The sequence below is a fragment of the Ursus maritimus genome, unplaced genomic scaffold (assembly GCF_017311325.1).
Source record: "Ursus maritimus isolate PB19 unplaced genomic scaffold, ASM1731132v1 scaffold_7, whole genome shotgun sequence".
In the NCBI taxonomy this organism is placed as follows: Eukaryota; Metazoa; Chordata; class Mammalia; order Carnivora; family Ursidae; genus Ursus; species Ursus maritimus.
Window position 1 is genome coordinate 43,461,073 of NW_024426885.1, and position 27,194 is coordinate 43,488,266.

The 27,194-nt window shown below is 35.6% G+C and overlaps 1 protein-coding gene across 6 annotated transcripts in view; it reads right to left on the bottom strand.

The window, feature by feature from the left end:
- The window catches only part of CCSER2 (coiled-coil serine rich protein 2), a 185,487-nt gene that overhangs the window by 117,265 nt on the left and 41,028 nt on the right, over positions 1 to 27,194 (bottom strand). For 5 of the 6 annotated variants that reach the window (XR_005833138.1, XM_040623888.1, XM_040623889.1 and 2 more), the window contains 2 exons: positions 23,004 to 24,453; positions 21,719 to 21,915 (listed from right to left, as the gene is read on the bottom strand). The exons of the other annotated variant lie outside the window; for it this stretch is intronic. Coding sequence is in view for 4 of the 5 variants with exons in the window: in XM_040623888.1 (XP_040479822.1) it covers positions 21,719 to 21,915; positions 23,004 to 24,414 (1,608 nt within the window). In the remaining variant the exon portion in view is untranslated. The remainder of the gene's footprint in view (positions 1 to 21,718; positions 21,916 to 23,003; positions 24,454 to 27,194) is intronic. 6 annotated transcript variants of the gene reach the window in all.

Consider the following 27,194-nt stretch of genomic DNA (forward strand, 5'->3'; position numbering starts at 1 on the left):
AGAAGTTTCTTGGTTTTGCCCTCCCTCCAACTGGACTACTTTTCTGGTAACCAGAGGTCATAGCAATACTGTCTGTTGTCCTAGAATAATTTTTCCAATTGTGGGTGGCTTCAAGACTATTGGTTGTAGTCCAACTGACTGAAATCTAAGCTTGGCTCAGCATCAGAATCAGCTCCAGAACTCTATTACTTTCATTTTAGCTATTACACATAACAATAATCAAGGAATTGTATATTTAGTTTGTTTCTTAGGTATGTATCCAGTGAGCCATCTCATTAGGAGTTGATTCTATCATCATTTCTGAATTCCATCCTGTAAATTTGCCTTTAGTAATGGATCACAGCACAGCTGCAGTTTCATATTATGTGTGAATATATAGCCATCTAAAAATAAAAAATCCCAAACTCCTTTGCCCCTTCATCCTTTCTCTTCTCAAACCACATGTTTCAGTGAGTCAGGGTTGACATAGCAAATTTCACTTTTTATGACCCAAACTCCAATTGGACTTTTCATGCTAACCAGAGTTAAAACAAACTTCACAGGATAAAAGCACTCCCAAAGACTGACCTCAATTCAGACACCACTAGTTAAAACTCAGGGGTTCCCAGGCCCTAAACTTCTGATCAAGTGGCTATAAATCTAGAGGTTCCCAGTACTTCCTCAGGTTCAATAATTCACTAGAAAAACTTACAGAACTCAGGAAGGCAAAATAGTTTACAATTACAGTTATATCACAACAAAAAGTGTATCAATCATGCCCAGCCAAAAGAAGACACACACAGAGCAATGTCTGAGATGATCCCAAATGCAAAACTTCCGTATTCTCTCTCCGTGGAGTCCAAAGAGGTCACTTCCTTGGTATAGTGATGAGTAACAATATGCAGAGAGTATTGTTAACCAGGGATGCTCATCTGTGATTCAGTGTCCAGAGTTTTTATTGGAGTTTCATTACGTGGGCATGATCGATCAAATTACTGGGCATATACTGAGCTCAATCTCCAGCCCACTTCCCTGCTCCTCAGAGGTCAGACTAATTTTACATGGCTCAATGCCCGAACCCTATAATCACAGGTGTGGTTTTTCTTGCATAGTTTACCCCATGCTGAGTTACCTCATTAGCTACCTATTAAGGCCATCATGAACAGAAACACTCCTGCCACTCGAGAAACTCCAAAGATGTAGAGGTTCCCATGCACAAACTAGATACAAAAGCCAGCTGAATTCTTTGTTATACAACATAAGACTTACTATAAGACAAAACAACACAATAAGACAGCATGTTATTGGCTAAAGAATAAACACATAGGGGTGCCAGGGTGGCTCAGTGGGGGAGCAGCGGAGGGAGAGGGAGAAGCAGGCTCCCTGCTGAGCAGGAAGCCTGACGCAGGGTTCTGTCCCAGGACCCTGGGATCATGACCTGAGAGGAAGGCAGATGCTTAATGACTGAGCTGCCCTGATCAACAGAACAGAACAAAGCTCAGAAGTGGACCCACACAAATATACTCAACTGATTCTGACAAAAAGGAAGAAGAGGCAGTTCAATGTAGAAAGGACAGTCTTTTCAACAGTGCTGCAAGACTATAAAACTTCTTAAAGTAGAAAACCTACATGACCTGGGGTTTAATAATGATTTGTTAATTAGAATACCAACAGCATTATCTTTGAAAGAAAACACTGATAATTTGGAATTTATTAAAACTTCTGCTCTGTGAAAGACACTTTTAAGAGAATAAAAAGACAAGGCACAGACCAAATATTTTCTATATTTGTAAAACACATATCTGATAAAAGATTTACATCCAAAATATACAGAGAACTCCTAAAACTCAACAATAAGAAAACAAATAAATAGATCTACACTGACACCTCACCAAAGATATACAGATGACAAATAAGCATATGAAAAGACGCTCAGCATTACTATTAGGGAATTGCAAATTTGAAAACAATGAGATACCACTGTATACCTATTAAAATGCCTAAAATCCAAAACATTGACAATACCAACTGCTGATAAGAATGCAGAATGGTACAACGACTTTGCAAAATAATTTGGCAGTTTCTTTTATTTTTTTTATTTTTTATTCTTTTTAAGGATTTTATTTATTTATTTGACAGAGAGAGAGAGACAGTCAGCGAGAAAGGGAACACAAACAGGGGGAGTGGGAGAGGGAGAAGCAGACTCCCAGCAGAGGAGCCTGATGCGGGGCTCAATCCCAGAACGCTGGGATCATGCCCTGAGCCGAAGCCAGAAGATCATGCCCTGAGCCAAAGCCAGACACTTTAGGACTGAGCCACCCAGGTGCCCGTGGCAGTTTCTTTTAAACAAGGCTTTTTAACATAGCCTTACCACATGACCAAGCAACTGCACTCTTTCATATTTTCCCAAATGATTTAAAGAAACATCTATTCACAGAAATATCTGCATGTGGATATTTATGGCAGCTTTATTGATAATGGCCAAAAACTGGAAGCAACCAACATTTATTTCCTCTGACAGATGAATGAATAAACGAACTGTGGTACATCCATACAATGTAATATTATTGATCAATTTAAAAAATGAGGTATCTAGTCACAAAAAAGACATGGATGAATCTCAAATGCATATTGCTAAATCAAAGAAACCAGTATGAAAAAGCTATACACTATATGGTTTTAATTATATGGCATTCTTTAAAAGGCAAAACTATAGAGATAGATCAGTGTTTGCCAGGGGCTCACTGGGGAAAGCAATAAACAGATGAAGTATAGGGAACATTTTAGGATGGTGAAACTACTCTTTATGATACTGTAATGGTGAATACAAAACATTAAGCATTTGTCAAAATCCACTGAACTTTACAGGAGAAGGAGTAAACTTTAATGCATGCAAATTTGTTTAAAAATCTTTTAGGAAGTCAGGGTCCCTGGAGGGAGTGCAGAATGTGACAGAAGTCTAAATGTATTTATTACAAATGTGTGAAACAAACTCACTGAAGGGGATGAGTGGTATAAGGTGCTGACCTAAGTAAATTCAGAAATGAATGGAGTCTAAGGCTAAAGGCTAAAAAATTCTATAAGCACTGTACTCTAGTTGATAAAGTTGTTCCCTATTGGTGTACAAATTAACAATTCTGAAATGATTATACATATATACTGGAATTGAATAATTACATAAATGGATGGCTGATAGTTTTCTTCCTCTTAGAGTGGGAGGTTACAAACAGGCAAGGGGAAAAAGCAAGAATGATGCACATGGTAATGGATTAGAATTGGACATATCAACATGTGAACTCATGTTTAGCTCAAAATATAAATGGTTACATACAGAAATATTTATAGGTATGTGTATATACACAGGTTAGTAGACACACATATATCTCTTCTTTCAGTGGACAAAATCTAGAACCAAAACCCTGGTTCCACATACCTCACATGCAAATTTGAGTTTCTAATACAATTCTTCAATTAGAAACTAAGGCTCTTTGGGGTGCGTGGGTGGCTCAGTCGGTTGAGTGTCTGACTCTTTTTTTTTAAGATTTTATTTATTTATTCGACAGAGATAGAGACAGCCAGCGAGAGAGGGAACACAAGCAGGGGGAGTGGGAGAGGAAGAAGCAGGCTCATAGTGGAAGAGCCTGATGTGGGGCTCGATCCCACAACGCCGGGATCACGCCCTGAGCCGCAGGCAGACGCTTAACTGCTGTGCCACCCAGGCGCCCGAGTGTCTGACTCTTGATATCGGCTCAGGTCATGATCTCAGGGTCATGATATCAAGCCCCATGTTGGGCTCCATGCTCAGCAGAGAGTCTACTTGAGATTCTCTCCCTCTCCTTCTGCCCCTCCCCCTTCTCATGCACTCTCTCTCTCTAAAATAAATAAATAAATCTTAAAAAAAAAAAAAAAACCCTAAGCCTCTTCAGAGAAAGGGCTCATTCTAAGACTGAGGCAGGAAATATAAAGATGAGTCTGGAGTATCTTATGACAGAAAGTTAAAAAAAAAAAAAAAAGGTACCCAAAACCAAAATAACAAAAAAATACACTGATAGGGGTATGAATTAGAACCAAAAGTATAAAATATGTTAAGTCCATACTGATATAAAGAAACGATGGGATAAATAAATAAATGAAGGATGAGACAAATCCCATTCCATCTTGCAGTAGAAATCTAAATAATTTATACAGAGATACTCCACACTTGAGGTGGATCATAACTAGCTATTCCTTAAGTGTGGGCTGCCCAAACTGATGTTTCCCAAAGAGTACAGTATGGAAAGATAGAAGAAAAGAAAAACTTTACTGTGGAGAAACCTGAAAAACACTGTCTTAAGTCAGGGTCAACAGCAACAACAATAAGTCATATTGACAGTATGCATCCTTGCTGTGATGTGAATGTACTTTAACTCTGTGGTCTTCTGCCCAAAAACATATTTCTCCAGTCTAATCATAAGGAAAGCATGAAACAAATCCCAGTTGGGCAACATTCTATAAAATATCTGACTAGTAGTATTCTTTAAAACTTCCAAGGCCATTGAAATCAAGAAAGTCCAAAGCACTGTCATAACCAAGAGGAGTCTAAGACATGACTACTGATTGTAATATAGTATCCTGTATGGAATCCTACAACAGAAAAAGAAGGGGAAAACTGAGAATATCTAAATAATATGGACTCTCAGTAATAAGATATCAATATTGGTTCACTGGTGTGGCAAATAAGCCTAAATATTAGTGTAATATGCTAATAAATGGGGAACCTGGATGTGGGATATACAGGTACTCTTTATACTATCTTTGCAATAATTCTATAAATCTAAAACTCAAAACTGATGAATTATTGAACTCTACATCTGAAAATAATGATATACTGGCTAATTGAATTTAAATTAAAAAAAATCTAAAACTCAAAAGTTTACTAAAAATTGAACATTTACTAGGATCTTAATGATATTAAGAAATGACTTAATTTTTTAGAGGTACAGTAATGAAATTTAGCTATGTCTGAACACAAGTCCTTCTCTATTAGTAAAACATTGAGAAATAACTATTATAGTTATTTAGTGAAATATAATATATATATATAGAGAGAGAGAGAGAGTGAAATATCTACATATAAATGTACACGTGTACATTTACATATAAAAACTTTAGGGGTACCTGGGTGGCTCAGTCGGTTAAGCATCTGCCTTCAGCTCACATCATGATCTTAGGGTCCTGGGATCGAGCCCTGTGTCGGGCTCCCTCCTCAGCAGGGAGTCTGCTTCTCCCTTTCACTCTGCCTCCTCCTCCCATTCATGCTCTCTCTCTCTCTCTCTGTATCTCTCTCTCTCTCAAATAAATAAATTTAAATAAATAAATATTTTATATTACATTATTATATCATATAAATCATGATGATGTGTAAGACTCACTCAAATTAATCCTATTTGGGGAGAGGAGTGGGTGAACAGGGATATACATGAAAAAAGGTCATGATTTTGATCATCCTTTAAGTTGAATAACTGGTATAGTGAACACCCTTGACTCTTCTCTCTAGGTTTGAATAGGTGTGAAATTTTCTATAAAAAATTAAGTAACTGTCTGATTTAAAAATTTAACAGAAAGGGCTCTTTCTGTTATACATTAGGAAAGGAAGGAAAAAATTAACAGAAAGATAGACTCTAAGAAATCTCTCAGAAAGACAAAGGACTAATAATAATAATAATAATAATAATACAGAAATAGAAAAACAGGAGAGAATAGAAGCTCATAAGCTCATGTGAGATATAATAACCAACTATTAGAAGTTCTAAGAAAAGGGTACAGCAACAATGGAGGGGATAAAATAATACAAAAGAAAAAAATTTCCAGATTTGAAAAAGATAATGGATCAAACTCCTCATTTAAGAAGGCTTCAAAAATTACTGTTTGTAATTATCTCATAGATACCCAAAACAGAGAGAGTGAAAATAAATCCAGACTAACACTCAGCCCCAGTAACTTCTAATCCAGAGTTGTTCTTTGTCTCTCACTCCCATCACAACACTGAAAAAATCCCTGCTCAGAGAAATTTCAGATGTACTATTGCTACAAGACTCTACCTGAAATAAAGGCTGAGGCAGTTAGTCTAACCGTAAAGAAAACTTAAATGGCCGGATGTGATGACAGTGACCAAGTTTAAATAACTTATAAAATATCACTACAATACAAACATTTTACAGAAGAAATTTCCTTAAAATAGAGCTTATCTTAAAATATTGACATGTCTACACAAATTCTTTACAAGGAATACCCTATGACACAAAAATCTTAAAAAAAAATTAAATGACCGTTCATCATTGTATTCCCTGTGAATTATGTAACTAGAAAGAGAAGACTTCAGCTATAGCTCAATGCTTTATAAATTTCTCTTTTGCTCTCAAGAAATGCTCATCTTAGATTTTCCTCCATTCTTCCCAGGAACAAACCTACTTTAATACCCAGGTACACCTTACAAAAATAAACACAGTATACAGGGTCACAAATCTAAGAGCTCCAGAAGAAGAAATGACTACTCACTGTTTCATTTTGGGATCTCCATGCTGAAATTATGATTTCTCACAAAATATTTTAAGAATTCTGCTGCAATAAAAACAGAAACTCCAGAGAAATGAAATAATTTTCCTGGTAAAGAGAATAATCCCTGGAATAATACCTGTGAATATGTTAGGTTACACAGCAAAAGAGGAATTAAGGTTGCAGGTGGAATTATGGCTGCCAGTCAGCTGACCTTAAAATAGGGATTTTATCCTGGATTATCCAGGTGGGTCCACTGTAATCACTCTTTGGAGTGCAGGAGGGAGGCAGAAGAGAAGCAGAAGAATGGTCAAAGAGATGCAGTGTTGCTGGCTTTAAAGATGGAGGAAGTGGGGAGGGGGTCATAATCTAAGGGCAGCTCTTTAAAACTGGAAAAGGTAAAAAAAAAAAAAAAAAAAAAAAGGATTCTCCTTCTCCCCCAGAGCCTCCAAAAAGAATGCAGCCCTGCTGACACCTTGATTTTAGCACACTGAGACCTGTATCTGACTTCTCACCTATAGAACTATAAGATAATAAATGTGTGTTGTTTTAAGACACTAAGTTTGTGGTAATTTGTTAAAACAGAAAAAGAAATCAAATATATTCTGCTTCTTCAAATTCTATAATAAGACTTATTTCTGTTTCTTCTGTTTCTGAAAAGGAAGGAAAGAAGAGTCAGTGTGCGATCTTGTGTGGGACTTCTACTGGAGGTAGGTAAACTGTCTCTGTCTTGTCAGTCTTGTAATATGTTGTAGACTTTGGCAAAAAATCCAAGTCAGGTTCTGCTTGACTTGACTTAACCCCTTTTTAAATTTACTTTAGCCTTACAGGTTTCAGATGAATAATTTTAGCCACACTGATTATAACGGTGGGTGGCAGATTTCAGTTAACATGTATGTTTGTTGAGAGTGTAGCTGAGCTATTCCATCATATTGCTGCCTAGGCATACATTTTTGGCCAAGCTGCAGCTGCCTGCAAGGGCCTTAACCTGATTTTAATGCCTTGTGCAAGTACAAGCCCTAGATAACAGCCCACAGTCATAAGCAAATTAAGTTCCTTGACTCCCAACACCTTCCCCTTGTATGGCCCTTAGGTAAAACCCCTGTGAAGCTTAACGAAACCCTCGCTCTTTATGGTCTGATTGGACAATCCACCTTAGCCCAGGAACCCCAAAAGCACTCCACCCACAGACCCTAATGAAGGCATGTGCCCCAGTTCCTCAGTCTTTCTGTCTGTACCCTGCCTTGATCTTCCTGTGTGGTCCCACAAAGCAAGGGGTATACTTCCTCCAGGGCCTGTGAGTAGTAAACTTCTCTATCTTTGTTTCTCTTGTGGTCTTTTGGCTCACCATCCAGCACCCTGGAGGCTCTACTTAAAAATGTTCATTTAACAAAATCACAACAATGTTTAATAAACTGAAATGCCAAATGCATTGGTGATTTAGTGTAATACTCTTGTTGGATGATGGAAAAATGAATGTATTTAATGCCCCCAACTCCTTCAGTAGTCTGAATTTCCTTCTTTGAGATTCAATTTTCTTTCCTTAAAACCAGTCTGAGCATCAGACTTACTGCACATTACATTAAATGGAGTTTAATATGCTGTTTCCTATGCCTAAAATGAATGTTTACCTTCTCTTTTCATTGGCCAATTGGTCAATTTTGTATTCATTCTTTTGAAACTCAACTCAGATGTCACTTCCTCTTTGAAACCTTCTGAACACACACACACACACACACACACACACACACACACAGAGTTAACCTCCCTTCTGCATTACTTTGAGACCACATGCATACTAATCATAGCATGCTTATCACTGACATAATTACAGTATGGTAATTTATTTATAATATATCTGCCAATCATACTAGACTTTGTATTCATTAAGGACAAAGATGGCCTTATCCATATGAGTATCTTCAGCAATTAACAGTATGTCTGGAACACAGCAGAGGCTCAATACGTAATTACTAAATTAAACTTCAGATTGTAATAAACAATCTATAATAAATAATATAGAGTGAAGAAAAATATTGTGTTTGAAGGGTCACCACAACTATATTTGATAAATTTAAACTTTTTTCATATATAAAAGTTACATTAACAGGTCAAAAAAGAACCTACAATAATAATTAAAAGCAAACAGAAGATTTACAAGTTCGGCAAAAAAATATAAATTAAAAAAAATTTAGTTTCCTCATCTCATTTTGTCCCCTTTAAAAAAAAAACAAACTGAGTTGTATTAAATCTTTCTTTGTGTTCAAGTTCTGTATTCTATATCACAGCATAGCTGAAAGTATCAGTATCAGTTTGAAATTTTCATTTACCTATATTAAGACGGTCTCAACTTTCTGTAAGCTGTCCCTCCACTATGACATCCATACTACTGTCACATTTTTAGTTACTTGTACCTTGCTATTATGACACGTGGTACCTTAGAAACTTACTTTGTAAATAGGTTATGTCACAATATGAATGGAAAAATACTGAATAGTATTAAACAGTACCTTTAAGTTTTTCTATTTATCTCAAATTAAATGGCATGTCATCACAGCACCCATTTCAACAAGTATATATTGAGCTCTTACTTAGTGCCAGAAACCTAAGAGTGATGAGAGAGATAATGAAATATCAAGTATATTCCAGTATATTCTCCTACGTAGTAGGAGATTAAAAGCAACCAGACAGACCAGCATAAGATGACAACAACCCAGAAAGAACCAAAGGAGTTTAGATTTGACATTACGAGTAACGGGAAAACCATCAGAAAAATAACAAGTCAAACCAACAATTTAGGATGATTTTGGCAGAATGAACAGAAGCAATAATATTATCAGAACTTCTAAAACTGAGGAGGTAACACTTTTCTCCCCTACAGTTAAAAAATAATTCAGTTTTGCCAACTGTACCCACTAAACCTGTTTTCAAAATCACCCACCCCTCTAGACCTCCACTTTGCCACCACTTTAGCCCAAGCCACTGCCATCCTTCTTCAAGAACAGTAGCTTCCAGCATCTTGTCCAGCTCCCTTCTAATTCAATCTTCATACAGAGCATTTTTTAATTGTAAACCAAATTATGTCCCTTTCAAGCTTAAAACCCTCCATCAGTTCCCTTCAATTTTTAGGACAAAGATCCAAATCCTTTGAGCTCCATAAGAGCTCTGTACTTACAGCCTCCTCTCCTGCCACTCCTCCCTTCCGTGTCAGTAGTCAAGCTAAATAGTAGTCTTCTCATAGTTCCTCAAATATTCCATAATCCCTTCCTGCTTCAAGGCCTTCTCATATGCTGTTTACTAAAACAGGTAACATCCTCGCAACTATATATACCCTTTTAATCCTAGGGCAACTTAGCTTGAATATCATTTCCAAAAAAACGCCTTACCTAACACCCACACTAGACCAGGTCTTCCAATAACATACTTTCATACGTTGTAATTCTCCTCTGTAGAACTTTCCTCACTTATTAATTGAAGATAGTTACTAAGTTGGCTAAATATTTCAACTACATCTGCCTCATCAGGACATGAGCACCACTAAAATAAAAGCTATAGCTGCCTGACCAATGTATCCTCAACATCTTGCACATAACCGTCACTCAAACACATAATGGATTGATGGATGCCTTCCACTGGAGGCCAGAGAGAGAATAGTGCTAGAAATAACAACAAAAAGAAAAGTGAATGCCTAAAGAGCTTACACAGACTTATACTGAGTTTGAAAAATTAATTTCTGAATCTTTAAATTATCTGTAGTTTTCTAACGCAGGAGTCAGCAAACTTTTTTAAAAGACCAAATAGTAGGGGCACCTGGGTGGCTTAGTCAGGCAAGCATCTGACTCTTGATTTCAACTCAGGTCATGATCTTAGGGCCCTGGGATCAAGTCCCAAATAGGGAGTCTGCATGCCCCCCCGCCTCAAATAAATAAATAAATAAATAAATAAATAAATAAATAAATAAAATCTTATAAAAAGAAAAAAGACCAAATAGTAAATATTTTAACATTTTAGGTTTGTAGGCAATACAGTCTCTGATGCAACTATTCAATTCTGCCATCGCAGCATGGAAGCAGACACAGACTATATATAAATTAAAAGGCGTGGCTGCACTGCAATTAGCAGTCTGCAGGCTGCAGCTTTACTGGCCCCTATTAATATATCCCAAAGAAACAGGAGGCAGAAATTAAACAAATGCAAAAAAATAAAGCTGTTCTTTCATTTTAAACTCATAAAGAAGCTTTTCTTGAGATGCCATACAAACTTCCCCAAATTCTGAACTCAAAATGGGTTAACATGTATTAATTAAAAGCACACATGGAATCTTCCTTTAACGGTCAGAATTAAGTACATCTCCTCCTTTAATGTGGATCATAAGTTTCTGTTGAGGCAGCAACAGAATGTATTTCTGAGGAGAGTACAGAGCACACAGTGGAAATTTAAAACACATGCTGAACAAATGAACAATCCAACCATAGATTAGCCTTTCCCCTTTTCATTCTTCTAGTCTACTATAGTTGGGTGCAGACACAAGAGGAGAAGCAATTAATCTGTATGTTTAGATTTTCAAAAAAGCATTCTCCAGTAAGACTGCACAGGAACAATTTTCCAAAAGGCAGACGTTTAATAACAAAGAGAAAACAGAATACAGCAGTAAACACCTTCTTTACCTTAAAGATGAAACCCAATATAAACTTATCGTGCCACATCACACAGTATAGACAATAAACTGGGAGCCAGTTTATTCCAAGTTTTAATTCCTCTGTGTCTCTTAGGTGATTGTGTGACTTAACTTTTCCAGGCTTCAGTATCCTTATCTATAAAATGAGTGGATAAGAGTAAACGATCTCTATGTTCTCAATTCTATAGTGTCTAATTTTTCTGTATATTAAAGACTATATAGCATTGCCAAGTGGATGAATGGAAACAAATGCAAAATCTCATAAAACTGAATAATGAAGGGTGGGAAAGGGTAGTATACAATCTCCATTGTGATAGGTATGACCAATAGATCTAAAATGAAAATTCAGAGTAAATGTATAAATTGCCAGAGTATATATAGGTCCAATGTCCAAGAAAACAAAAGCTGGGAGTTATAAAGTAATCCCATCCTCCTTTTATATAAAATCATAGTTCATAGTGCAGCACACCTAGCATGCTGAACAGATACATCTCAACAGAAACACAACAGAAATGCAGGACAATTAAAATAATGAAAGGAGTGAAAACAGTCCTTAGGAACAAGACAAAAATGAAAAATAAACAACAAAAAATGCTTTTACCTCAGTCAGAAGAAATCTAGATCTGTAGTTACTTTAGGCAGCTATTGATGTAAGGCAATCAATAATATCAAACAGATACATTTATCATGTGCACTGTTAGCAAATAAAGACTATATTATACTTTGTAATCAACACTGTGCTATTAGTGTTACACTTTCTTCACAGTACTGGACACTGTTTTTAAGTCAGTGTCTATAAAGAATTTTTCCTAAAAATTGAATCAAAATACCTAAATTTTAACAGACCAATGATTCCACCATCCCCTTAGTTGCCTTTCTTAGAAATCAGTCATCTTTAAATTCCATGCCAATTTATAGAAAATACAAACACACACACACACACACACACACACATACACACACACATATTGCTGTAAGTTATTTCCAGTTATTGGAAGATATCAAATATTAAGAGTAAAAATATTCAAATATCTCCAGATAATAAACCTATGATTAACTACAGTGATGACAAACCTTAGTGAAGGCCACGTCAATAACTATGTCATCAGTTTAGAATAACTTAAATTGAAAAAAAAAATGAGTTTGGCTAAACTATGCTTAAAATTTAGTATTTTATTTTTAGTACTAGGGCTAAATTTGTCAACCTCAAAAGAATAATTTCTTTAAATGAATAATCGTATTATTTAAAAAAAAAACTCTAATATGCAAGGCAAAAGAATAATGGCCACCTCAAAGATGTCCATATCTTAATCCCTGGAACCTGTGAATATGTTAGGTTACATGGCAAAGAAGAATTAAGGTTACAAACGAATTATGATTGCTAATGAGGAGACCTCAAAATAGGGTAGTACACTGGTTTATCTAGTTGGGCCCGACGTAATCACAAGGGTCCTTAAATGAAAGAGAGAGACAAGGTCATAGTAACCTTGGCAGGTTGAGTCAACCTGCCATTGCTGGCTCTGCAGATGGAAGGGGCTGTAAGCCAAGCAATGTGGGCAGCCTCAAAGCCAGAAAGGCAAGAAAAGAGATTCTCCTCCAGACCTTTCAAAAGGAAAGCCTTGCCTACCTTTCTTTTTTTAGTCCAGTGAGGGCCTGGGTCCTAAAACAGTAAGATAAGTTCGTGTTGTTTTAAGCTACTAAGATTTTTGGTAATTTGTTACAGCAATAAGAAAAAACTAATAACACCTATAGATTTATAAATGTGTTTTTAATTAAAGTCTGAATCTGGTTACAAAAACAATAAAAATCAGAATGCCTAGTATCCTTAATGAGATTTTCTAAGAACAATTATTTAGTTCTTTATTGCTACAAATACACAACAAAGATAGTATTATATGTGCTATATGTTTTCCAAATAAGTACTATTTTTCCTCTCTGAAGCAGTTTTACAATAGATGCCTGTTAGATCTTTATGGTTGAGCCGATCCCAGATTCTCATAAATCCTTCCAACACAAGACACTGTGCACTTTCCTCATTGATTATAATTATTTTCACTGACCATTTAGATAATCTAATTCACATTTCCTAAAAATCAGAGCAGTTCATGTCAAACTTTGAATCTAACCAGTATCTGAAAAATGAACCTTTTAGCTATCTGGACACTTCTAGACCCAAATTTCCATATTAATCACATAAAATAATACAGATTCTATAAAATTTATTACATTATTACATATAGAAGCATTTCTCATGATTTTTACGAATTTTTTTATCATTTATAATAAAATTAATCATAAAATATCATAAAATTAATCATAAAATATCATAATAAAACAGATACATGTACAGGTCTAGGAATGTTTATACTGTACCTATATTATTAAGATTAAGATGTCCAACAACATCTTCATAAATATGCTTTCAAATTAGCAGGTAGGATTGGGGGTGGAGGAGTGAGGCATAAGAAGTCAGAGACTGAGCAAGCTAAGGAAGGCATACATATAAAGGGGCAGTGAACATGGGAAATGAGAACCCAAGTAATGTGAAAAGAGCATCCATGCCCAGGTTGGTCTAGTGTATCAGGGCTTGAGCACATCAGGGGTAATGATGAAGGGTGAAGAGGGAGCATCTGAGGCAGGAGGTTGGCCTGGAATGAGATATGAAAATTTAAGCAGAATATATGTGGGAGATGGCCTGATAGAGTAAGTCAGAGCCCAAAAAGGGTAGAGACATTATCCATGCATGGTGGTGACCCACTGTAGGGGTTTCAGAGCCCAAGTAGGATGAGAAAGACATAAATGGGAAAGAGGAAGTGGTGGCAAAGAACAGAAATCAGTTACACAGAGGAAGACAGATCAAAGAAGTACATATTTTAAGGATAACAGAAGCCAGTTTTATCACCATCAGAGAAGGGAGGTTACAAATATAGAAAGGAGAAAACTAGAATGAATCCTGTGGCATTGGATTGGAATTGGAGGTATTAGTGTGAACTAGTGGTTTTCAAATATATATAGATAATGTAGAAACAAATACTGATGTAAATGTGTATGTATATAAATACACACACACACACACACACACACACACACACATACACACATACTTATATTCCCTAGTTCTGTCCACTGAAGATGCCTGGAAGCAGCAACTTTTCAACAGCAGTGAGTATACCTAGCCCCCAGAATTTGGCTTCAAAAACAGCATTTTCCATTAAAAAGAACCAGGGCTCTTGGAGGAATGGCTTTCTTTCCCTTTAATACATTTATGTATTTGTGAACAGTAAATAATATTGTTTTATATGTGTTTTTACAACTTATATAAGTGATACATAATGTTCTGCAACTTATTTTTTAGTTTTACATTCTTGTGGTACATGTGTATTGTAAGTGTAAGTTCATTCATTTTCACTGCTTTATAATATACTGTATAATATCACTTAAATATGTTAATTTTTTAAATTTCCCTGCTAATGGACATTTGAGTTATTCCTAATAGTAACATAATAATAATAGTAATATAAGCAGAGCGACGAACATTCTTATTCATGTCTCTGATCATGTATGTTAGGGTTTCTTTAGGATATAAACTTAAGAATAACATCACTGGATCAGAGCATATTTGGATCTTCAACTTTACTAGATGCTGCCAAATATTTTCCAAAAATGACTTAGCAATTTATCCTTCCCAGCAGTGAAGAAAGATTTCTATTGTTCGTCATATGCACCCCACTTGCTATTATCTGACTAAAATTTTAGCCAGTCTGTTGAGTGTGAAATTGTAAGTCTCAGTACACATTAGCTATTTATTATTTTATTATCTCCTATCTGTTGTATTATTTTGCTTTTTTCTTATTGATAAGGAAAGTTTATTATGTGGTCTGACTTTAATTCTTGTTAAATGTGTCACAAATAATCTCTCAGCCAGTGGCTTTTAACTTTGTTTTTTATTTATTATCTATGTCTAGTTTTAAATTTTGATGTAATTAATTTTTTTAAGATTCTATTTATTTCTTTGAGAGAGAGAAAGAGCATGAGCAGGGGGAGGGGCAGAGAGAGAGGGAGAAGCAGGCTCCCCGCTGAGCAGGGAGCCCAAAATGGGACTCGATCCCAGGACCCTGGGATCATGACCTGAGCTGAAGGCAGCGCTTAACCAACTAAGCCACCCAGGCACCCCTGATCTAATTAAATTTAGTGATTTTGGGGGCACCTGGGTGGCACAGCGGTTAAGCGTCTGCCTTCGGCTCAGGGTGTGATCCCAGCGTTATGGGATCGAGCCCCACGTCAGGCTCTTCTGCTGTGAGCCTGCTTCTTCCTCTCCCACTCCCCCTGCTTGTGTTCCCTCTCTCGCTGGCTGTCTCTATCTCTGTCAAATAAATAAATAAAATCTTTAAAAAAAAAAATTTAGTGATTTTTTTTCTTGATGGTTTTTACTGTGTGTCTCTGTGTATGTGTGGGTGTGCGTGTGTATTTAAGACATTCCTTCCCATCCTAGGACCATACAGGTATTTTGCATATTGAGAGGCAATACAGCACAGTGATTAAGAACCAGGGCTCTGGGATAAGCTAAATTAAAAATCCCACTCTGTCATGTACTAGCTGTGTATCCTTGGATTCTCTCTGTTTATTCCTTTCTTTTAAGATGGAGATAATAATAATAGCATCTACCTCTTGGGCTGCTATTAGGAAGTACATGCCTGAATAGTGTAACAGCCATGTGATACCGGTATTATTTTGAGTATCATCTCTGACTATCTCATGGGGTTGCTATAAACATTAAATAAGGTCATATATATAAGATACTTAATGCCAGGACTATAGCAAGAGCTCAGTAGACATCACTACAATACCATAAAGATGTTAAAAGATAAGATAATCCAGGGGTGCCTGGGCAGCTCAGTTGGTTAAGCATTTGCCTTCGGCTCAGGTCATGATCCCGGGGTCCTGGGATCTAGCCCCACATTAGGATCCCTGCTCAGCGGAGAGCCTACTTCTCCCTCTCCTCCCCACTCCTGCTCTCTCTCACTACCTCTCTCTCTCTCTAATAAATAAAATCTTTGAAAGAAAAAAAAAGAGAAGGTAATCTTGAATAACTTTTTTGTTGTTGTTTTTAGAGAGACAGCATGCCTGCAAGTGGGGTAGGAGGGTGGGGGGCAGAAGGAGAGGGAGAGAGAGAATCTTAAGTGGACTCCACACTCAGTGCAAAGCCCAACATCGGGCTTGATCTCACGACCCTGAAATCATAAACTGACCTGAAATCATGAGTCAGACACATAACTGACTGAGTCACTCAACGCCCCCTGAATAACTTTCACCAACAAATGACAACTTAGATGAAATGGAAAAATTCTTTAAAAAGCAACACACACAAAAAAAACCCTATATATCTTAGTGGGCATATCTACTTAAAACATTATGTCTGTTATTAAAAACCTCTCACAAAGGAAACTCCAGGTTCTAAAGTTTTCATTTGGTGAATTTGTAGACATTTAAGAAAGAGGAACATCAATTTTCCATAAATTCCTTGAAAGGGCAAAAAAACAGGGAATACTTCTCAACTCCTGTATGAAGCCAGCACAACCCTGATACCAAATGCGAAAAGAAACGAAAAGATAGAGCCATCTTGCTTATGAACAAATCTAAATAAACTATTAGGATATCAAGCCCAAAGACATTTAAAAGAATAACACATCACAACCAAGTGAATTTATTCCAGGAATAGAAGGTGGTTTAACATTTGAAAATCAAGAAATGTAATCTACCACACTAACAGATAACAGGAAAAAAATTTTTGATGATTTAAATAAATGTAGAGAAAAATTAACATCTACTCACACACACAAGAAAAATTACAAGCAAATGAAATGGAAGGGAACTCGCTTAATCTGATGAAAGATATCTATAACCACCCCCCACCACAAACACACATAGAAATTTTAATGGTGGACTATTAAAACTTTGCTGAAATTCTATCAGCATTTCAATTCAACGTTATGTTGGAGGTCCTAACAGGTCCAATAAAAGGAAGGGTGGGGAGATGGAGACTTTTGCAAATGGTATGACTTCATAGTATGCATAGAAATTCCAGGCAAATTATTAAAACTAATAAGTGAATTCCCCAAGGTCACTGGAAAAACAACTCAAAATATAAAAGTCAAATACATTTGTGCATACAACAAAAACTAAGAAAATAAAATTTTAAAAGTGGTATAATTTAGAACAATGAAATCAAATACCTAAAAATAAAGCAAATATGTATAAATTTTTATAAAAAACATTAGCAAGAAACATTTCTGAAGTCCCAAGTAAATGGAAGAACACATCACATTTACGAATTGGAAGATTCACTATAGTAAACGTGTCAATTCTTCCCAAACTGATTTACAAAGTTAATGCAATCCCATTCAAAATCCCTGAAGGTTCTTTGCAGAAATTGATGTGTTCACTCTAACAGTTAAAGAGATTGCAAAAGGTGAGCTAGGGAAACCTTGGAAAAGAAAAGGTTGTAAGACTTTCATTATCAGGTGTCAATACTTAAAGCTACAAAAATAAAAACAGTATAGCACTGACATAAGGATAAAAGAAGAGACCAATGAACTAAAAAGTCAAGAAATATATTGATACAATCACTGATTTATGACAAAGATAACTCTGCAGTAGAGTAGGGAATAAAAACTTCTCAAGAAAAGAAAAAAAATTAATCTTGACCTCTGCCTCATAACATGCACAAAAATAATTTCCAGATGTCTCATAGATCTAAAAGTGAAAGCTAAAAAACAAAGCTTTTGGAAGAAAACATTGAAACATATCTTCAAGACTTTGGGGTAAACAAAAATTTTGCAGTTCAAAACAGTGCTAACAACAAAGGAAAAAGATGCAAACTGCACTATATTGAAATTGTTAATTTCTATTCAACAAAAGACACTATTAAGAGATATAAAAAGCAGCCATATATATGAAATATATACACACGTATATAAATGTGTATGTATAGGTATGTGTAAAAAAAACTTATATCCAAAATATACAAAGGGATTTTTACAAACTAAAAAGAAAAAATACGTACAGCTCAATATAAAACATGTCACAAAAGAAGATATCCCAAGGGCGAATAAACATATGTGAAGGTGCTCAACAAGCAGTTATCACAAAACACAAGACAAAAATCTCAGTGCAATACTATACCTCCACCAGAATAGCAAAAATGCAAAAAGACACACAACACCAAAAGAAAGTGGAATTTCTAGAATGCTCATTTACTACCAGTGGTACTGTAAACTGGCACAACCACTTTGGAAAACTAATAGCATCTGAAGCTATATACATAAATAACTAATAATCCAGTGGTGCCTCTCCTACATATTTTACCAACAGAAATGCATAAATGTTTACCCAAAAACATGTAGCAAAATCTTCCCAACACTACCAGTTGCCAGAAACTGGAAACAACCTGAATGTCTATCAATAGCAGGATAAAGTAAGTTGTGCTACCTTTACACAAAGGAATATTATATAATAAAACAAGAAACAGACTATAAGAAGTACAAAATATTGAATCAAAGAAGCCAGATATAAAATAACCATGTTTATAATTCTACTTATATGAAGTATAGGCAAAATTAATCTATAGTGATATAAATCAAAACAGTACACCTCTGGGGAGGGGTTGAAAGAATGAAAAGCACAGGAAACATTCTCGGGTGACAGAAATATTCTCTATCACAATGTGGATGACTTAAACAATTATATACAAATATTCAAAATTCTCTTTGTTGTATGAAAAATATTTGTGTATTTTATTTAATGTAAATTATACCTCAACAGAACATTATTTGCATTTAAACAAAAAAAATTGCCCAGATTCTAGATAAACACTATACAAAGCAGTCAGTCTACAAACTGTTAGTTAGGGTCCATGACAAGATAAGGAGCTTGCACCACAATGATTATCAATGCACTGCTTTTTTCAAAGAGAAAGTTTTACTATGAAAACAGTTATCAACTAAACTAAATAGTGGGTTGAACTAAACTGTGTTAGTAGTGACATAGTTGATACACATTCTAATGAAAGCTCCTTATCTTGACCTGGGCTGGAAGGAGCACTTATTGTAGAGAATAACCCTGACAGTAGCTGGGGAATGGGGGCGGGGGCATGGGCTTTGGTGAGAGGGATAGGGAGGCCAAGAAAAATGAGAATATGTTAAACTTCTTTTTGGATTAAGTTTTAAATATTTACTTAAACTATTCTAGGCCAAAAAAAAGAAAGGAGAAAAAGTGAGACAATTAAAAATAGTAGTAAGGTGGCAGAATGAAGTCCAAGTATATCAGTAAATGCAAATATAAAAGGACTAAACTCACTGGTTAAGAGAAAAAGAGAACCTGTAATTTAAAAAAAATTATAACCTATTTGCTATGTATCAAAAAGGTTCATAATAAAAGGATGGAACATACATAAATAAAACTGATAAAATATACTCATACCTGAAAAAAGGCCTTAAGACAAAAAGCATAATGAGGAATAGAGATCATTAAATTATGACTTTAGGTCCAATTTCACCAACAAAACAATTCTAAACAGGTACACACCTAACAAAATACACTCAAAATATAAAAAGCAAAAAACTGATAGAATTTCAGAACAAAAATAATAAATCCACTATCACCATAGGAGATCTTAACACTTTTTTCAACATTCGCCATCAATTCTCCATCCTTTCTCAGACTTTTTTCCTCTTAAATCAGAAGCTCTGAGATCTTAAAGACTAGTGGTCAATCTAGGTGCATTCTGAACTCTTTTAGAGGTGTCATTAAGTTATAGGAACAGTGAACTGAAAATAGTGGGAACCTCTGAAAAATGTTAGGTACTAAGTGGATTTGCTGCCATCTGCTGGACACAATGTTCATTCCTCGTTTGAACATACTTGCTTTAAAAAGTCCTAGTAAGTGAAATAAGTCAAGCAGAGAAACACAACTATCATATGATTTCTCTCATCTATGGAACATAAGAACTAGGATGATCGGTAGGGGAAGAAAGGGATAAAGAAAGGGGGGGTGATCAGAAGGGGGAATGAAGCATGAGAGACTATGGACTATGAGAAACAAGCTGAGGGCCTCAGAGGGGAGGGGGTGGGGGAATGGGATAGACCGGTGATGGGCAGTAAGGAGGGCACGTATTGCATGGTGCACTGGGTGTTATACACAACTAATGAATCATCAAACTTTACATCGGAAACCGGGGATGTACTGTATGGTAACTAACATAATAAAAAAACATTAAAAAAAATAAAAAATAAAAAGTCCTAGTAAGAAAGCACATAAGGCCCTAAAACTATAATCTTTACTAAACTTCCTTTATCTAATGAGAGGTACTCCCTCTAAATTAAATGTGTCCTCTCTATGTCTGTGCAATTTAAAAATCCTCTGGTAATGATGCTTATTTTTTCCAAGTCACAGGTTTATGAGAGTATAGAAAATTACAATGCCTAAAATCCACTTGGAATTTAGTATATCCATGAAGACTACCAATTTTCCCATACAACTACTGGAAAATCATATTTTATATACTGAGTAATTATAATGAGTCACTTCAAACACACAAACTACACTTTACTCATACAGCATATTAGCCACATTACTTGAAACGTCTCTTAAAATATGCACATAATAATGTATTATGGTAGGTCTTCTACTGCTCACCCATATCTGGTTCCCTTGCCCTCCAGGCACACAGGAAAATTACACTTCTTGCCCAGTTAGTACTTAAGATTAGTTAGGGTCAATAGGTTGTGAGTGAAAGTACCATGTGCCATCTTCAGGCCACAGCGAGTAATTGCACATGTGAGACCTAGCAGCATTCTTCCTCTGTAACCGTGACCTTTTGATGGGGCCTCAAAAGATGTGAAAGACACCTTCTTTTGGTGCTGGTGAAGATGGTGAAGATGGTGAAGACGAAAGCAGCCTACAACACTGAAGTTGCCCTACAGAGTTTTCCAGACTTACAATAGACTTTGGAAGAGTAAAAAATAAGCTTTTATTGTGTTAAGCCACTGAGTTGGCACTTAAATGTTACCTCAGCATAGCCCAGCCCAGGATTTCTCAACAGTGGCATTACTGACATCTTGGGCTGGATAATCCTTTGCTGTGGATACCACTGTAGGGCATAAAGCAGCATCTCTGGCATCTTCCTACTGTTTGTCAGTAGCACTCCTCAATATGACAACTAAAATTAGATCCAGACCTTGCCTTCCTCCCCAACTTTGAGAACCACTAGCCTAGCCAGTATATCTATCTATCTATGTCTGTGTGTATATAATGAATGAGATTGTATTTAACTCAAGTGTCATGTGACAAAAATATATGCTTTACTATGTAATAAGGTCAGATGTTTTGTAGGCCCTTAACAGATATGAATTTCCTTTTCTTAAACTAGGAGCGTTATTTATAAACTTAAAAAAATCCAAGCAGTATCACAAGTCTTTCCATAGTAAGGTAAACAAAATGTTGCCAAAGGATATATAAATTCATACGTACTATGCTGTTCATTTCTGAGGACTCATAGCTCCCAACCGGATGGACATTTCCAATGGGCTCCAAACCCTCTTCATCCCACATGTACGTTCCATCAGAGCTATCAGATGGAGAGAGCTCAAATGAAGAACCGGCTCTGTAATCTGTATCTGGTGAAATCAAGTTATTCCCAGAAGTATGTTTTGTACATTCACTCCTGTCTTCAATTGATTTTAAGAAGAAAAAGAAAAAAAATGTTATTAATTCACAAAAATATATTTCTCAGGTTCTAAAAATATAAACTCTAATAATTTAATATAGCAAAAAAAACTGGCAAAAAAGTATTACTAACTATAGCATTTTCTAAATCCTAAATAATAAAAAGATCAAGAGATAAAATCTTAAATAACCTACTGAAATGTTTCCCAATACACATAAAGAAAATTCATTGAGCCACCTTTCACTTCCATAACATTTCTAGAATTATAAAGCCTCATATTCTTTTAATATTTCCTACGATATTTACTTTTACACATTGGCCATGAAACTCCTTACTCTGTATATATCATTTAACCTTGCAGTTGCCTCCTTACAAAAGAAATACTTGTTCTGGCACTCACTTCTAACTAGAAGACCCTCAGTCAAGGGTTTATGCGTATCCCTTCAGTTTGCTCTTTTTTCAGGCTATATGGGCACAAAGATATAATTTCTCCAGACTTTTAGTACCAGGATGACCAAGTATAAGAGGAAATGTTTAACGGGTACTAATCTCACTTTTCTCAGTTAAAAAAATAAAGTTCCTCTGAAAAGTATACAGTTTGCTAAACAAGAAATCTAAGTCCTCCTTTAAAAAAATGAAAATTTCCTAGGATAAAAACATTCATTAGATTGGACATAACCTATATTATTATTAGCTCATTTACCCTTTGGCACAGCTTTACTCTAAACAAATAGCATCTATTACCATAAGGGAAGAGACGGACTAAAATGGCATGCCACTGTTTAGGGAAGCCGGGGAAAAGAAAAAATTCTGAAGCAGTATGGACTAGGCCTGTACATGAGAGTCAAAGAAGAACAAAGGTAAGATACATTAGGGAAGAGTATTTTTATTGTTGTTTTAAGTAGTGAAAAATAAGACTGGGAGAAAAAAATCACAGGACAATAAAAGGTGCCCCGCCCCAAATTTATCTATATCCATCCCTCCACAAAATTGACAGTATCTTGGAATTAATCAAAAGGTAATCTTAAATACAAGTTCTATTATATTATCTAGGAAAAAGCAAACAAACTTAAGAATATTAATATTTACCAGTGACACTTATATCTATCCACTCGTCAGTTTTGCTTTTTTCATTTTCCTTGGGGGAATCAAATATATCCTTTGGTGGTACATTTTCATGCTTTTCTTCTTTGAGAGAAATCTCCTCTGGAGTTATTCTAGTTCTGTTGGAGTCTTCTATATCTATAAAATCATCACTAAAGTCTTCACTTAAATCATTCTTATCAGAAGATGACAAAGACGACAAGGAAATATCATCCACATCATCACTCAGGTATCTAATTTTAGCATTATGCTTCATGGTCTGGTCATTTTCTGTTCTATAACTATCATTTTCAATTAGTTCTTGGTCCTTATTAGTAGCTCTGTCCTTAGCGATAAGTTCAGCATCTTCTTCTACACATGAATCAGCAGGTGAATTTTTATTACCATCAACTGTGATACTGCCAGAAAATGGAGGTCGGCTAGATTTCAGTAGAGAGGGATGAACCATCCTATAACCCAAAGTAGAAGTTACACCTGGGCCATTTGGTAAAGCCAATTTCTTTCCACCAGCAGCATAAGGCCTATTAAATCCATACCCTAAGGGATCATTCCCATTGAGTACTTCTGACTGCCGGGAATTTCTTGCTAGCATACTTGACCTCAGAGGCACTCTAACGGGTAGCTGTTGGTTCTGATAAGGCTTTGTAAGATCTGCAGCTCTATTGAAGGAATGTGATCTGGTTATTGATGAAGGTGGAAGGAATGAATTCTGAATGGAATGTGAAAAACTTTGTGACCTTACCATTTTTTCACAAGTAAGAGATTTAATATTGTCTAGGGATTGTGCTAAGCCTTCTCCAGAACTGCTTCTGGTGGCACACGAGTTTGCTCTAGGCCTTTGTATGCTACCAGCTGAACGGTTTCCATACAATCCATTCAACTGTGATTTTGGAGCACTGACTGAAGAATATGAAGTCCTTCCTAATAATGTGCCTTTGGTGAATTTACCCAAACTAGATGGTCCAGACAAAGACTTTTGGTTTACCTCCTCTGTCGATGACACAAACATAGTGGATGGCTTTGCTAACTTTGATGTGAGTAAAGAAATACTTTTCAAGCCTCCCTTTACCCCATTTTTATCAAACATTCCTTGAGTAGGTGCATGTTTTTCAGGATCAGTTACGTTATCATGTGAAGTGTGAGTACTGTTACGCTCTTCAATACTTTGTGCACTGAGCTGGTATTTAGTTGCCGTTCTCCAATTAAATGAATGGGATGATGGACAATCAGAGCCATTATTTTTGATGTAACTTTTGACATTGCTATTCTTGGAAGTTCCCAATAAATTAACAGGTGTCCCATTTGGCATTGGCTGCAGTGTACTTCTCACAGATTTTGTTCCATATTTTGGCAATTTGGAACCCAAAAATGTCTTGATTTGTGTTTTTTCTTCCATGAGCTATAAGATGCATTTGTTCTCAAAATTTGACAGAATCTGAGGAGACAAAAAAGCAGATTAAACATTCCTAAATAAGCATAATCACATGGGTTATTACATAATAAGAACATATATCCCTAGACAACGACATGCAGCAAAGCCCAAAACCTACTTATGATTCCTACAAAACTCTTAATAAATACTGAATGCAATAATTAAATTAATAATGTTACGAGAAAGTAAAGAACATTTTTATAAACAATTTTATAAACCTAGGCTATGCATGACAGCAAAATCCAGAAATAATAAAACTAGACTGCCAATTTTGACTGTATTTTTTAAAAAAGAAACACTTCTATAGAAAACACATCTTCCAATTTCCAATCCAAATTATTTTTTTCACTTTGGACAATATTATCTCCTTTAAAGTAAGAAAATGTGATTTGTTATTTTTTAAAACATATGTGATCTTATAAAAACTGGAATACATTTTTAAAATTCATTACTAAAGTCACGGTAGGATATAGGAAAAAAATACAAAAGCACTGAAAAGATTTTTCTGACATTAACAATGGAGATATCAGGTATCATTTTAAGCAACGACCTCAAAAAAATTTCCAACTGGTAATATAAATAGATACTACACTAGATGTCATGGTGAAAAGTATAGTGGTTTTAATAAAGTTGATTAGTCCACTAATCTCAACCTCTCAAATTTATTTTAAAAGTAACACAAAACACCAACACAAGAAGGTTTAATGCACAGACAAGAGCATAAAACTAGAAACACCTAGTGTCCTGTATTTAACTGTTTGATAAGGTATGACATATGTCACATGGTGAGATTACAAAGAGACAGATATACTAAAATGTTTATCCTAACATTAACAGAAATATAATATGCTATATACTTACTGCTCACTATATGTTCACCATGATTATATAAAAATACTACAAAAGCATACACAAGTGCAAAATGTGAATAAAAGAAAAATATATGCCTTAGGGTCACTGATGGCTTTTAAAATTATGTATCTTACAACACTGTAATTTGTTGGTTTTGTTTTTTTAGTAAAAAACAAACAAACCTGATTCTAAGCCATCCCTATACTTTAAAAATTGAGAGTTTCTAGAGTATGTATATGTTATTGCTTATGTTAAAAGTAAATATTTAGGAAATCATACAGACATTCAAGTAAAGATGGTGGGGTGAAGCAGAATTACAGAACTTCCCTATCCCCAATAACTAAAAAAAGAGAAAGAATATGTGTGTTTGTGTGTGTGTGTGTGTAATTTTTAGCCAAAAACTCACCAGCTTCAAGCAAAAACTGCTTAAACTAAGCACCTCTAAACTTTAAAGTAGTGGACAGAAAAAGATTCTGTACAATGTGATCTGGCTCCTAGTCTGATGACACTACCTGAAAACAGTAACGGGGAAAATAGGTGAGTCGATAAAACTTCAAAGTTTTAATAACATCCTCCAGTTTGGATAGATATATCTGGTTTGGCATGCCATGGGGAAGTCCAGGAAAACATCTTCAGCACCAAAGCTCTGAAATCTCAGCAGAGGAACAGTGGGACCAGAACCTATCAACTACCAAGGCACTACTCTGACTTGAAGGAAGGGTCTGAAGCCCTTAAAATTATACTACACCTACAGCAGGATGGAGTGAGGCTAGCAGACATTGAACAAAACCTAAGGAGACAGGAGAGCCTGCAGCACCAGAAGAGTTCTTCCCACAACACCACCTCATACCCTTCAACCACAGAGAAGCAGACAGAGAACAGCATACAACTGCTCAAAAGGTGTATTGAGGGGGTGCAGTAAAAGGAGGAGACAAAATCACAGCTGAAGTGAACAAGACATTAATGGGAATTCACCCATGCTCTATCAGGGCAAATACAAGTCTTGATCTAGCTATTAAGTCTCTACCTAGAAAGATAAAAAAGAAATGGCCACACAACTGTATACACAAGGGAGTAGAAGGAAGGAGAGAAACAAATAATGACTATAGCAAGCAGAACAAAGGAAGAACCCAGACTGAAAGGAAACACACACAAGGAAATAAGGCAGTTCCCAGTGACAGAGAACAACCTAGTAAGAACAGGTAAGTTGAAATCTGCTAAGGAAATCAATTAGGAAGTAAAGAACCAAAGACTGAAAATCAAACTAATTGGCAAGGAGAAAAGTCTTAAAATAACCTGAGTACTGAAGACAAAAAAAGATAAAGACATCAGAGCACTTAGACAGAAGATGTAGGACAGAGATTGAATGGAAAGATAATTAGTATCCCTGATACAGAATAACTAAACAAATAGAAGAGAAAAAGCAGGTAGACATAATAGAAACTGTCCCTAAAGTAAAGGAGAAAAAAAAAATCTACAGAACAGAAGGAAAATTAAACCACATATCTAAGTACATACCTAGGTTAAGTTAATAAAATATCAAGGATAGAGAAAGAACTAATTCTCCAGGAATGCAGGCAGAAAAAAAATTACTTTGTAACAATGATTGAGAGTTTGATTTCATGGACTGCCATTTACTAATCCCTGAAGGTTTATAGAGACCTATTCTGCATTGGGTAAAAACATAAAGGAGAATTTAGAATTTGATCCATTAGTCATTTGTTCATTTATCTCTTCTGTTTACCTATTCTGAGCTCAAATCAATTAAGAATCTCACACTGACCAGAAAGAAGAATAGCTCTTTGGTATCTGGACAGGTCAGGTTTTGTGTTTCTGTGTTAATTGTATAGCCACAGCTAAAATTATAGAATTAGAAACAATAAAGTCTCTTA